Consider the following 15,172-nt stretch of genomic DNA (forward strand, 5'->3'; position numbering starts at 1 on the left):
CCTGGTGGTCAGTGTGTGTCATAGTGACCAGTCATTCCCAGTCATTCTGCTGTTAGGGTCAGTTTGCATATTACCCTTTTATTATATAGGATAGAGGCCTGGTGCATGGGTGAGGGCCGGCTGGTTTGCCCTGAAGGGTGTCCCGGATCAGGGTGGGGGTCCCCACTGGGGTGCCTGGCCAGCCTGGGTGAGGGGCTGATGGCTGTTTGCAGCCTGGCCACGACCCCCAGCCACCAAAACTCCCAGTGGAGGCTGGCTGGAAGAAGGTATCTGGGATTTATTTGTCTTCTATAATTGAAACTTTGTTGCCATGAGCAGAGGCCACAGCCAGCTCAGGGCAGGCGGGAAGCTTGGCTTCCTCCATCACCCGGGCAACCAAGCCTCCTGCTTGCTCCAGCTCCATGGCTGCCCATCTTGATTGGGTTAATTTGCATATAGTTGCTCTGATTGGCTGGTGGATGTGGCTTGGGGCATAACAAAGGTATGGTCAATTAGCATCTTTGTCTTTTATTAGTGTAGATAGCTTATACTTATTTGGCAGTCTATACCTTGTAATGATCTCTCATGTGCATCATTTCATTTGGCTCTCAGACTCACCAAGATGGCATTATCAACCTCATAGGTTTTAGATGAGGAAACTAAGATTCAAAGACGAGGATAAGTGACTTTCTCAAAGTCAGAATGGTTCAGTAAAAATAAACCAGATACACCTGGATTTGAGTCCCAGCTTTCCTTTGGGCAAATTAGTTCATCACTGACTCAATTTGGATGTACTAAGTTAAAAGTAACATAAAACTTAACAGCTTGAACCATAGCACATTTATTTATTTAATGAAGTTTGGAGGCAGAGAGCTTTGTGGTTAGTTGGGCAGATCAACAACTTTGTGAAGGTTCTTTTTATCCTTCATCATGGGCACCTTGCTGTTTTGTCCTCATGCTTGTGGCCTCTTGGTTGCCACAACCCAAAACATCACATATTCACACTATAGTCAAAGTCAGGAAGAAAGTTCAGGGGAAAAGTAGCTTGACTTTTATTAGAGAAGAAGGATTTTCCTAGAACTCCCAGAGATTTCCACTTATATCTTATGGATCAGAACTGCATGCTTTAAGTATCTTTATACTGCAATGGAAGCTAGTAAATGAGTACCTGACAAATAGAAATGGGATTTCCATGATTGACTAAGACCAATGAAGAACCAATTTTTTGGCTGGTCACCTTGTCACCCAGAATGAAATCAATGTTCTGTTAGTAAGGGAGGAAAAAATGAATAGTGAATTTTGAATAAGCAGCTAACGGAATCTGACACACCTTTGTTTTTATAGTTACTTTTATTTTGTTTTAAAGTGCATTCATATGAATTGTAAACATCAATGCAAATAACTATTTGCAGAAAAATCAAAATTATTTTCTCAGGACATATTTATAGAAGTATAATTATTGAGCTATGTAATGCATACAGCTTTAAGATTTTTGAAATATATTAGCAAATAACATTTTTTATTTTTTTATTTTAGAGAGAGAGGGAGAAAAAGAGAAAGATTTGTTGTTCCACTTGTTTATGCATTCATACACTGATGATTTTATGTGGCCTGACCAGGGATTGAACCCACAGGGATGACACTCTAACCAACTAAGCTACTCAGCCAGGGCCAACACTTCTTATTTTTTACTAATTTTCATTGAAATGACATTTATTTTCAACAATGCATGGAATTCTTAAATTTCAGATGCTTAATCACACATGAATAATGCATGTTTTTGTCATCTATTAATTTTATGCCTCCCTTTGTAACATTAAATTACTAATTTATAAGAACTTTATGAATTTTTTTCATTCTATGCTAGAGAAAAATCCAAACATTGTTGTATTTATTTGTCTATTTGCACTTCCAATTTTATGAATTGTTTCTTATTGATTGCTTTTCTGTTTTACTCATTTTTTATAGTTCATTCTTGACTCATATAAGGCAGCTGAGTAGACAAGCATGTAGCACAATAAAGAGCATTTTAAAAATAATTTATATAAAGTATAAAAATTTAAAAATCAGATTTGTTTTGAATTTTGTTTCATTTTATCATCTTTTGACTATTTCATATATTTTCCATTTGACATATTAATTTGATGACATACATTATCATATTACAAAAATTAAAATATCTTACATTCCCAGGAAAAACATTATTGATTGTAATTTTGGTTTAAATACCCTATTATATTTTATAAATTAATATTTTACTTATAATAAATAAATGCTCTTATAACACTACAAACATCAAAATGTGTATCATAATTGTGCTAGCTTGGTAAAATTAATTTAAAAAGATCAATGTTTTTCTGGTTATAAAACCAGTTACTAGCTAAAGAATTTTGGGGGCTTTGATTATTTGGAAGAATTTACTTTACCTCCTAATTAGGAAAGAGGATTCTCAATATAATATTTTATGGTAATTTGTTTCTTTTTATTTTTAAGAAATGATTCATCTATTCATTTAAGTAATTATTATTGAAGACAATCTGTGACTATTTATTTTTACCCAATATGCAAATCTCTACTTTTAATTGGTGTACATAAACCATTTATATTTAAGGTAATTATTGATATGTTAAAACCAATTTCTGCTATTTTGTTATTATCTCTCCCCACCGCCCTTTCCTTCGGTAATCATCATACTGTTGTCTGTGTCTATGAATATGTTTTTTTTTGCTTAATCTCTTCACCTTTTTTACCCAATACCCAACTCCCCCCCTCTGTAAGCTGTCAGTCTGTTCTTTTTATCTATAAGTCTTTTTTTATTTTGTCTGTTTGTTTATTCATTAGATTCCACATATAAGTGAAATCATATGTTATTTGTCTTTCTGTTACTGGCTTATTTTCCTTAGCACAATACTCTTTTAAAAAACTTATTTGTTAATATAGTAGTCTATTGTTGAGGTGTTTTTCAAACTATTTTTGCAGACTGCCATATGTAGTCACTGAAGTCTCTGTTCCTTTAGATTATGTTCAGCTAATATTTTGACATAGATTTCATGAGTGTCAAGAGTTAAAAAATTAAACAACATCAACAACATAAACACACACACACAATTCCCAGTTTTTGGAGATTGGCTCTGTGCTGAAGCACTCCTTCAACACTTAGCCAAACTTGCACTTACTCTATGGATTAGTCCAGTGTGTTACTGGAGGGGGTTTCTCTCTTCCCGAGACCAGCGCAGAAAGAGAGAACACGGGGGTTCATGAAATCTTGAATAGAACGCGACGAGGTTTAAGGAAAAATGAAAAAACATAAGACTGAGACAGAAATAGAGTGAAAGCTGGGCCTGGGTGTGGCGTCTGCCCTCTGATGGAGGGACAGACACAGAGAGCATCAGCACCGCAAGCAGATTTATTTATACTCGAATAACAGGAAGTTACATCACATCTGGGTGAGCCTTGAGTTCCTGGCAACATCATGAGATCCACCCCCTTAACACTGGGCGGGAAGGTCAAACTGAGTGGTGTTCCAATCTCCTGATTAGGTCCGCCCCCAGGGCATGGCTCTGCCTGTGCTCTGAGTTTCAGCCGACATAATTAAAGATGCTCGAGTGTTTTGCCAGAAGCCCTTAACAGTGTGTAAACTTTGGGTCTTCTCTGGTCTTTTCTACGCATGTGTCTTGCCCTAGGCATGCATGTGCCTTTCTAAATCACCCCATATATATGGGTACTTTCTTAATTTCCTAAAGAATCTTCCCTAGTTTTAGCTCCTATGATTAGGCAGTCTATTGTGTGTGTTCACTCATTATTTGTTACCCCAGGCATCTGTGGTTTGTTAGTTTGCTTTGTGACTTTTTTAAAACAAATGCCCACCCCTTTGTCAGTCTGCATTCTGAATTGAGTGAAATAGAGGTGATCGCCATGTCTCAGTCCTTCAGGTGGCCCCCAGACACATTGGAGCAGACATACACAATACTTTGTGAATAAGCTTTGCTGAACTCACTTGGAAACTAGGAATAAATATCTCACACTAGGAACATAGGCTGATGCCACGTAAAGACCGCCTCCACCTTAGGACTGGTAATACTCTGTGGAGAGGGCTGTGGTAAGGGAAAGTAAAAATGGCACAAAAAAAATTCCTATCATTTATAAGTTGCCTTTTTCTTGATTCAGCATTTGTTTCATTATATAAACCTTTGATTGTTTCCAAGAGTTATGACAACATTGATTCTGACAGTTTCTGCTTGCTTTTCTATGTTTCTGTGAAGGAATGAAAGCTTGGAGCTGCTGCCTCTTCCATTGTCTTGGCATCCTGTCATTTTTAATATATCGATTTCACCATCTCCCTGTGTATCCCTATGTACCAGAAAATCAAAGTATAAAGAAAATGAAAGATATATTAAGTATCAAGCATTTGGGGAGCAGGCCTGGGAGAGACACACATCATTTTAATCCATTGGCTAAAAACTAGGCACATGGCTCATCTAACTGCAGTGGTGAACAAGCCAGTTTCTGCCAGAACTACCAAATAGTTCATATGCATTGATAATTAGAATTGTGTCTTTGAGAAAGAGATATGGCATATCAGGCTGGAACCTTGTTCCTAGGTTAAAATGTCATAGCTAGAACATTCATAGACCATCTATTTGAATTTCCTATGACTCCCCAAAATTGAGAAGGGTCAGCCAGAGTCACACTGAGTCAATACCAGACCTCAGCCAAGAGCCAGCTGGATTACTCATCTCTCCTCTATACCATTGGCATTCAGACATTTTTTACCATTGCCAAGAGTAATAAATAAATTTTTCATCACAAGCCAACACATACTTATATAGATTTTATCTGTAAAATTTTACAAAGCAATACTGAGGTAGATAGTGAATACAGCTATTCGTCAAATCTCTCCAGCTCCTTGCTTTCTAGAATATTGTAGAATTTCAGTCTATTTTAGTTTCATAGTTACTAATAATCAGGTGATATGTGTGGTCAAGGATATGTGAGCAACATGACATGGGAAGAACCATGTTCTCTTTTCCCTGATGCTCCAATCATGGCAGCACAAAGATGAAACCTCTGTCACCCAGGTGACCCAATGAGAATAATGTAAAGCAGAGCCCCCAGGAAACTTCTGGTAGGCAAATAGTGTGAGTGAAAAATAAACTTTTGTGGTGTGTTTTTTTTTAAGACACTGAAATTTAGAGTTTGCTTTTTGCCATAGCATGACATAGCCTATGATGACTGATATAAGTACCTAGTTTTAGTGTATGCTATGCACTGTGGTACTTTATATCATTATTTTATTTTGCCTTATTTCAAATTTTTAGTGCTGTTTGTAACCTAGTAAACTGATTTCATGACTTGGTAATGGGTTGCAACTTGCAGTTTGTAAACTCTGTACAATACCCACTTGTCCCATAGCTGATCCTCTATCCAAGTTCCTGTACAGCAATGTTAGTGACTCCCATTTCTCTGCAGGATTGTGGTTATGGAGAGGGTGGAGATGCATACTGCACAGCCTGCCCTCCACGCAGATACAAAAGTAGCTGGGGCCATCATAGATGTCATATTTGCATCACCTGTGCTGTCATCAATCGTGTCCAAAAGGACAATTGCACAGCTACCTCTAATGCTGTCTGTGGGGACTGTCTTCCAAGGTGAGCCTGCTCTATGAAGTGAAGTTGTTCTGGGCCTTCTCCAGCCCTTGGAGGTCTCTCAGAGCCTAGATAAAGTAGTCTAACTATCCATTTCATGACGAGTGTAAGCACCCACTAATGCAAAACAGTGTCTTGCCAAGATCCCACTATAAAGTGCCTATCACATGGTCAGCCACAGATGAGTATTTAACAACTTTATTATCATTCTGGTATGTTTAGCTCAGGCCCAACATTCAAGGTAAATCTCACTGTAGACATAAAAGAAATTAGGAAGCAGTTGGTGTGAAAGCAGTGCTCTCCTCTCTTGTGATATTAATTCCCTTTTTGGCTATAGGGTGTGGTGAATTGGAGGGAAAAGTGGAGTATCTGGGACTCTGAGTCTGAATAAGACATAGAGACAGATAATTCATGAGGGGTGATGGTGGGTGCTGGCTTTCAGGATCACAAGACTCTTAAAAGCTGCCTATGGTCTCAGGAAGGACAAATCCAAGGGCATTGATTGTTTGATCACCTTGAAACTCTTTCTTGCTCTGACCACAGGTTCTACCAAAAGACACGCATTGGAGGCCTGCAGGACCGAGAGTGCATCCCATGCACGAAGCAGACCCCCACCTCTGAGGTTCAATGTTTGTATCCAGTTCTCTTCTCTTTTTCTTTCCCCAACCCATTGGGTGGCAGTAAGACAGGGTAGTAAAGACTTCTACTACCCCCCTCATACTTCTTCCTATAGGGTAGATTGGCAAGAGAATCAGATTTGAATCCTGGTTTTCCAATGTATTATATGTGTAACCCTCTGCAAATCATTGAAATTTGTTGACCCTCATCTGAAAAAAAATATGTTAGGACAATCATTATTTTTCATATTTTATTGGATGGCTATCTATATCTAATGAAATAATGGATTTAGAAAGTAGCTTATAAATTATAACATGTGTATACTTGTGGATGATGATGATATGAGGTTTATAATAGTCCCTAGTGCTTAGGACTAGTAAAGGCTAAATGAAGTACTAGGATCTAGTCTATGCTTATATCACCATCAATTTATCTGTCCATCTGCCTATCATTTTCATATATCTACCATCTATATATCTACTCATGTATTCTTTTTAAATTATTGATGACTTTTTAAATAATAAAATAGTTCAAATATGTAGAAATATTTAAAATGCAGAAAATATAAAATGCTCAGTAACACAACATCCATAAATCTTGACATTTTGCATATTTACTTCAGATATTTTTAAAAGAATGAAGACTCCACAGGTTTAATGGAATTCCCTTTTTCATCCTCTCTGAGTTCTATTATCTACTAACTTCCCCAGAGGCAACCACTATCATGAAATTGTATGTATCTTGCTGGTAGGCTATGCTACAGTAACAAACTCCACAATCTGAGTGACTTAATACAATAAAAGTTTGTTTTTCACTATGCAAAGGCCTTCCTCCATCTTGTGACTATATCATCTACATCATGTGACTTCCAGGTTAATGGGACATGAAAAGAGATTGAGAAGGCATACTTGCTTTTAATTACTTCAGTCTGCAAGTGACACACATCCATTGGCCAGAAGTATTCTGATGGCCTTAGTATAAGAGTGAATGGGAAATCCAGGGAAGCATGTGAATAATTGGTGAGCACTATGATGCTCCAATTTCTCTACCCATGTTTTAATACTTATATTCTTTTGTAACATCTATAATAATAAAAGTGTAATATGCAAATCGATTGAACAGTCAAACAGCAGAGCAACTGTCTGGACGACCAGCTATGATATGCACTGGCGCCAGGCCAGCCAAGGCAGGTGCGATGCGATTGGTTGGGGTTCCTACCATCGCTCCATAGTCGCCCTGCAGAGGGAAGCCCAGGCTACCCAGCCTATGGCACTGAGGTGGGTGGGCAGGGCTTCCCTCCTTGGGGTGATTGATCACGGGGCTCTAGGACTTCGAGAGGGCACAGGCCAGGCTGAGGGACCCCCCCCCAGTGCACAAATTTTGTGCACCAGGCCTCTAGTATATACATATTTATCAACAATATATGCTGTTATTTATATTTTATAATGTTTTATATAAATGACATCAAGTTACACACTTTCTTTCTCTGATTTGTTTTCTCCTCTGGATTATTTATATGAATCCATACATGTATGTTATTTTAAATACTATATAATATTATATCATAGGATTATATCATGATTTATTTATCCTGTGCCCATGGATGAACACTTTGTTTCCATTTTCCTAGGTTATATAACTAGAGGTGACATAGAAAGACCGTAGGTTATGTACATCTTCAAATATTTGTACTAATTTATACCATATTAGTAGTATATGCTAATATCTCTGCTTTATTCTTTACATTTTTGCCTGATCCACAAAAGAGTAAAACCAGCTTATCAGCCTTAAAAGGGAAAGGCCTTAGGGAGAGATGGATGGCCTGAGGAAGTCCAGGCCCAGTGTTAGGGTGACTGTTGACTGCCTACACTGATTGACTTCCCCCAATTTCTTGTCTCACAGGTGCCTTCCGGTTGAGCTTAGTGAAGGCAGATGTACCCACAGTGCCCCCTCGGGAGGCCACACTTGTACTGGTGAGCAGTGTGCTCATGGTGTTTACTCTGGCATTCCTGGGGCTCTTCTTCCTCTACTGCAAGCAGTTCTTCAACAGACATCACCAGAATGGTAAGTGTAGCTGCTTCAAGTATTACATGAATCAAGGTTATGATCACCAGGAACTGGGACTGGGAGCTAGTAGACCTTACATACTGTGCTGGAAAACCCCAGAGGTAGAGTATCGGGGGCTGGCAGTAGAAAGCACGGGACTTCAGAGATGACTGAGACCAACCCTGAGCATTCACAGGACCTGCTTCATTAAGATACAGAGTTTCATAAAGGAACAAAACAGCATGGGAAAACCATTAAAATCAATTCTGCAGACCTAGATTCTAAGTCTACGTCTGAATCACTGTATAACTATAGGCAAGTCATCTAACTTCTTTAGGCCTCTTTCTCCCTAATCTTTAAAATGACAGGTAGAATTAGATTACTTGGTTTTTTAAGTTATTTTACAATTTTTCATTTCTACTAATAGGTATAGACTCGGGAACATGTCAGGAACGAAGGGAAGCTGGCTGGATTTGAGATATGACTGTAATAAGAGTGGGTGAAGTCTCAGATAACTATTATTAGTATAGTTATAACCCAAATGTTGGTAGCTGAGAGCTCAGAGTACAGAGGAGTTGGCAAATCTAGACGTTTTTGACCCAGACAATAATGATATCCAAAAAGATCTGGCAGCCCATAGGAGATAGCCATGTGAAATTGTAAATGGAAGGTCATATTTAAATCAGTGGTAACATTGTGATCTTTTTTCATTACAACTTCAACCATTAGCCAAAAAAATGGAGAAAGAATGTCCAGATCACTGAGGGCAAAGATAGGGGATGTAGGATGATGGCTGGCCAGGACCAGGCAGGGTATTAAAACTCCAGCCAAGGGTACTGAGGCTAAGTACAGTTTATGTGTCATCAAGGGAACTGAAAGCTATGGAGAGATACTAAAACAGGAACACAGGCTACTGAATGTTCTTAATGCTATCTACAAACTGCTGTTGATTTAGTAAGATTTACAGGATATTGGGGTCCTTAAGACTCCTCTTTAGTCAATTGGATGCAGGGCCCAAAGCAATACAACTTTTACCTCTCTTTATTTGTATGAGAAGATCCCTCTTATATAGACCTACCTTGGTCAGTTTGACTCTAGAGCCTGTCATATGATCTTCAAAAAGCCTAAAGCCTAACAGATGTGTTTTGCTGTACCCCTGGCTTAAATTGAGATTAATCTAGCATTTATGGGCTTCAGGGACACAAGAGGAACACTGTTGTTGATTTATAACCCTTATTAAACTCTATTTCTCTCTCTTCTACTCATTGGAAATTGTGATTCAGGGTAGATCATCCTGTATTTGACTTTAGAGGTTAGTTTCTAAAATAGGAGCTGTTGCCCAGTCCTTGGGCACAAAACATAGACAATGAAGCATTTGGGCCACAGAGCCCAGGAAGATGAGGCACCATCTGAGATCTGCCTGTCTCCCTTTTCTTGACTCTGAGAAAAGAAATAGGTAACTTTTTATGCTTTTTCTCTGTCCTCAACATAATGTAGTACCCTTCTGTGAAGAACTGAGGGCAGGCAGCTCCCTTAGGGTCTCCATATGGAAAAGAGGATTAGACAATTTTTCCATTGGGATGGGTGCTTATCAGGAGTCACTGACTTACAAGCATACTGTGGTTGTATAGGTGAGATTAACATGTGAATTAGATCCAATATAAGGTGCAGTAGAGAGTAGTAGTGACTGTGGCAAACTGAAGAATTCATCTCCTGTCTAAAGGGGAATTTACTACTCAGATCCAGTTATTTGTTACCATATGGGGATATTCAATATTTCAAGATCTCCTGGATTTTTCAAAAGAGCAAAATATCTGGATTTTTAAAATGAAATAGTTTTAATCTCTGACAATGAGTTCTAATAAAAAGTAAAAATCACAACCACAATGTGAAGGTCAAGAAAATACACATAGGCTCACAGTTTGTAATCTGATGTCAAATCAGACTTAGGTATGAAGGATATATTACTTTTCCATCATTGACATAACAAATTACCACAAATTTGATGGCTTAAAATGATACCCATTTATTATCTCTCTATTTCCATAGATCAGAAGTTTTGCAGGCTCAGTTGAATCTCTGCTTAGAATCTCACAAGACTGAAATAAAGGTGTAGGGAGGGCTGTGTTCCTTTCTGGAAGCTCCAGAGGAGACTGCGTTTCCTTGATCATTCAGGAAGATGGAAGAATTCCGTTCCTTGCATTTATAAGGCTGAGGTCCCATTTATATGTTGACTGTCAGCTGAGAGTCATTCCAAGTTTCTAGAGGTCACCCACATTCTCTGGCTTATGACCCTGTTCCATTTTCAAAACTAGCAATGACGAGTTGAGTTCTTTGGATGACTCATCTTTCTGATATTCTCTCTGTTTCTTCTGGCCCCCTCTTCTACTTTTAAGGACACATGTAATTACTTTTGGTCCACTTGGGTAATCCAGGGTAATGTCTCTATTTTAAGGCCCATGTTCTTAATGCTATCTTAAGTGCCTTTGCCATATAACATACACACAGGCATAACACCAGAGGGTGAAGATCATGGTGTTGGGTGTCAAAACCCTGCTTCCCACAAAGGTTTTCTCTTTCTCTGGATAAATGAGTCTTTTATCAAATATATATTTTTTATTGTTGACAGAATTGCAGACATCCCTCTTCTCCCATTCTTTCCCCCTCCACCAAGCCCCTACTCCTTTATCCCTTCACCACACTATTATCTGTGTCCATGGGCAATGTATATGAATTATTTAGTTTATCTCTTCTTGACCCCCCCTCTTCCCTCTGAGATATGTCAGTCGTTCCATGCCTCCATGCCTCTGGACCTATTTTGTTGATCTGTTTATTTTGTTCATTAGATTCCACAAATAAGTGAGATCCTGTGATATTTGTCTTTTTCTGACTGACTTATTTCACTCACTATAGTATTATACTATACCCTGCTTCACTATCAGGTAGCCTCAATATGATACCCCAATTTAAGTATGTTTCTCAAATGTCACCTCAGACTGGTGTTAGGTGATCTGGTCCCCAGGAAAAGGAAGGAGAGTGCTAGCTCCCAGACCCTTTTTATCTTGTATTCAGGACCAGGTGCCTTCTGAAAGGAGCTCCTGCCTTTGGGTGACCCAGTGGCTTTCTGCTTCGAGTTACAGGAGGTTCGCTGCAGTTTGAGGCTGACAAGGCAGCGGAGGAGGAATCTCTCTTCCCTATGCCACCTGGCCAAGAGACCAATCCTGAGTCCCCACTGAGTGAAAGCATCTTTGAGACCCAGCCATTTAACCCCATCCTGGATGATGACCGCAGCTCAACTCGTGGCTTCCCCACCCAGGAATCTTTTACCATGGCCTCCTGCGCCTCAGAAAGACACTCCCACTGGGTCCACACTCCCATCGAATGCACAGAGCTGGACCTGCAAAAGTTTTCCAGCTCTGCCTCCTATACTGGAGCTGAGACCTTGGCAGGGGGACACAGCTGAAAGCTCTGGAGAGAGGCTGGAACTCAATGTGCCTCTTGAAGTTCCCAGCCCTTAACTCTCTACTGAGGTGAGCTGGAAATATGGGGAAGAAAGACCAGAAGTTTGGGACCACCCCAGAAGAATTATCCTCTTGTTCAGTAGGGCTAGCAGTAGAGGAACAGCAAGCTAGGATCACGGATGGATGTTAGAGCAACAGTGATAATACTAATCATTTGAGCAAATCAGATATCACATTTCTGGGCCTTCAAGGAACTGACTAGGTTGATGTGACACCTGTCTCTTTATTCTGGCCTGTTGCAAGGATTCTTAGGTCCCACTATCTAATAGTGATTCAGTGATCTCCCTCCATGTAAACAAGAACCATGACACAGTAGAAAAAATATACAGGCCTGACATCTGGGAGCCCTATATTTCAAATCTACCTACATCCATTAATAGCTATGTGAACCTGTATAAATCTCTTTACCTTTCTGAGCTGCAGGTCCTTAATCTGTAAAATTTAGATCAGTCACCTCATATCTTCTGTGAGTGTTGAATGAGAAATGCATGTGCAAGTGCCTTTTATAGTATTTGATGCATTAGAGATGTTTAAACTATGTTAGTTTTTCTTTCCTTTCCCCACTCCCAGCCACAATCTACACAGTCATTCATATCCACTAAACTCATATTTAAAACATCCCTTTATTGTAAGCAGGTTGGGGTTTGTTAGCCTTATTTTATAGAAGCAGGGACTGAGACACAGAAAGGGAAAGTGATTTGCTCAAAATCAGTCATAGAGCAAATCTGTTGCAGAACTAAGCTCAAGCCCTGTTTTGGGGCTACAATACAGAGCTTTTCCAACTCTATCAATGCAACTATTCCATAGACAATGTTGCTTTCTCAAAGGCTTAAGGAGAATGAGGCAGTGTGAGGCAGGATGGTGGGTATATTCCTACTTTTCAACTAACTAGCTACCTTTCACTACCCATTCTACATTTCTCCACCTAAGATATTGTCCAGGTCCTTCAATTACATGCTCCTCCCTACATCCTACCTGAGAAAATGTGAACGATATGTGGATGAATGCCAAAACTACTATCAAAACAGTCAAGTCCAACCTATCCTTCAAGTCCTCCAATCCATGCATGAGTCCCTTTTATAATATTCCACCAAGTTTCTTTGTCATCCTTACTCACATATTTTCAGTGTCAGTAAGAGTAGCACTTACTGCTCAATGTGTATTGCAACTATGATTGGTGGATTTGAACTCAACAGGAAGAAAAACTTTCTGTCTCCTGTAGTAACCACCATTGGGTCCTGGTTCTGTTCCTTGGACTGCACAGAACTCATTTGCTTTTTCTGCCTTGTGATAGCCCTGATAAAGTCTGGAGATAGCATCTCCTCTCTGGAAAGTACCACTTTGGGTTCCTCTAAAGTATGTGCAACTTAGAGCTGAACCCAGTTTCAAAAGGAATGGTCTCACCAGTGTAGAATAGACTATCATCTCCCAGCTAGGTGATGTATTTCTGTTATTGAAGCCTAAACTATTGGCCTAAAGCATGCTAGATAGTTTTTATTTGGGGAGGAAGCTAGCAAGATTGCACCCACAGTTTTCTAACTTGCTCTGCTCCTTCCCTAGGTCTCTTGGGCTCCTGGCAGCCTTGCCCAGTCATTCTCCCTGGACTCTCCTGCCTTATTTCTATACCACAGCAGCAGGGCCTGGAATGTGGTGTCCTCAACAGCTAGTACTCTACAGATGGGGTATATCTTATCCCCTCCTACCAGAGAATTGATTCTTCACCATTTTCCCAAGACTGATCTACAGCATTTCTTGCTTAACTATTCTAGCTAGACTGGAGAGCTGGATTCCATAGCCATGGGTCTACAAAACATGTTCCTAGCTCAGCTTGATTATAGAGAAGAGGGAAGGTGCTGAGAATTAATTTTGTAGAGTTTTACTGAGTACATCTTTGATCAGGTGGACCTGAAGGAATGGCCTCTCAGTACTCTATTGATACATCTACCTAGCACTTTATGGACAAAAATCAAATCCTTCCCCTTTTAGATCCTCTGCACTGACCCTCTCCTTAACACACACACACACACACACACACACACCTACATGTATCTTGGGAGAGGCCTGGCATTTTGATTCCCCATTCATCTTCTAGATTTCTGTTACTGTGACAGCTTTGGAGTTAGCCCATTTGCCAGAGTCTTCCATCCCATATATAGGTATCTACTCTTCTTTAGTGGGGAGTTAACTCAACTAAGTGTCCTTTTGATCTTTAAAATAGTAGTTCCTTTTATTTTTACTTATCTTCAACTCTTGCCTCTTTTGTTCCTTCCTGGTGACTGGTCTTTTAAAGGTTAAGGTTGAGTTTCTTGATTCCCTGGGCCAAATTCAGAGCTCAGAGCTTTAATTTGGGGGGTTACAGTGAAGTTCCTGAGATCTAGGGGGGACACTGAGAACCTAAGCCTCTCAATGAAGCCTGATCGTAGGGTGCCCTGGCTGATGTGGTCAAGTGGTTGGAGTGTCAGCCTGCACACCAAATGGTCATAGGTTCAATTCCCAGTTAAGGGCACATACCTGGGTTTCAGGTTCAATCCCCGGCTCCACTTGGGGCATGTGTGGGAGGCAACCAATGGATGTGTCTCTCACATAGATATTTCTCTCTCTCCCCCTCCCCCTCTCCCTTCTATTTTCTCTAGAAAGCAATGCAAAAAATATCCTCAAGTGAGGAATTTTTTAAAAAGACCATTAATGTTTTCTTGGTTTAGAGAAAAACAATCAATTTCAAATCCCTCATCACCGGTTTTACATGCTTCTAAGAATAAAATAATGGAACTCTTTTCCCATGACTTATTTCATAGAGAACTTCAGGGCTCAGATGTAGGCACCATGGATTGTTTTTTTAAGTCAACCATATGTCCGTAATGGGTTATTGGACTGATGCCCACTCCCTCACAGTGGATCATATTTGGAAGGAAAATGTGTTCAATTGAATGAAGCAACCATCTCCGTTGTTTGGAAGCAGCCTATATAGTCCAGAATGCTGGATGTGACTTAATTTGTAAGAAAACATCACTGGAGAGAGGGGATTGTTATCCTGGGATGGGAAGACTGCAATTTCCTACATGTATATGGATGCTGCACTTTACAGTTTTCAATGTACCTTCACAGCCATCATCTTATTAGATCTTTACACTGACAATAAGGTGGGCAAGGCAAGGGTTACAATTCCCAGTTTACAGGTGAAAGATGAAAAATGACTGGCCTTAACTACTTAGTGATGTAGGGGTAAATAGCAAAGCTAGGGGGATCTCCAATACCTTGAAATCTTCATTTTCTGGAAGACAGTGTTTTGGAGTAGGAGTATTTTGGTTTTCTGGCATATCTGTTCCAGAAAACAACTCTCTTTGGAAAGAAGGATGGTGGAGA

The 15,172-nt window shown here is 39.7% G+C and overlaps 1 protein-coding gene across 2 annotated transcripts in view; it reads left to right on the forward strand.

Moving 5' to 3' along the window:
• EDA2R (ectodysplasin A2 receptor) overlaps nucleotides 1-13,854 on the forward strand; it is a 39,544-nt gene extending 25,690 nt beyond the window's left edge. Inside the window, exons 2-7 of one of the 2 annotated variants that reach the window (XM_014541989.1) lie at nucleotides 5,449-5,627; nucleotides 6,168-6,253; nucleotides 8,145-8,310; nucleotides 10,012-10,040; nucleotides 11,231-11,258; nucleotides 11,406-11,751. In XM_014541989.1, coding sequence (XP_014397475.1) covers nucleotides 5,449-5,627; nucleotides 6,168-6,253; nucleotides 8,145-8,310; nucleotides 10,012-10,040; nucleotides 11,231-11,258; nucleotides 11,406-11,751 — 834 coding nt within the window. Of the gene's footprint in view, nucleotides 1-5,448; nucleotides 5,628-6,167; nucleotides 6,254-8,144; nucleotides 8,311-10,011; nucleotides 10,041-11,230; nucleotides 11,259-11,405; nucleotides 11,819-13,369 lie in introns of those variants that run through there. The other variant, XM_005869072.2, reaches the window with a different exon arrangement.
• Nucleotides 13,855-15,172: the final 1,318 nt, after the last annotated feature.

The sequence above is a fragment of the Myotis brandtii genome, unplaced genomic scaffold, assembly GCF_000412655.1.
Source record: "Myotis brandtii unplaced genomic scaffold, ASM41265v1 scaffold2853, whole genome shotgun sequence".
Lineage (NCBI taxonomy): Eukaryota > Metazoa > Chordata > Mammalia > Chiroptera > Vespertilionidae > Myotis > Myotis brandtii.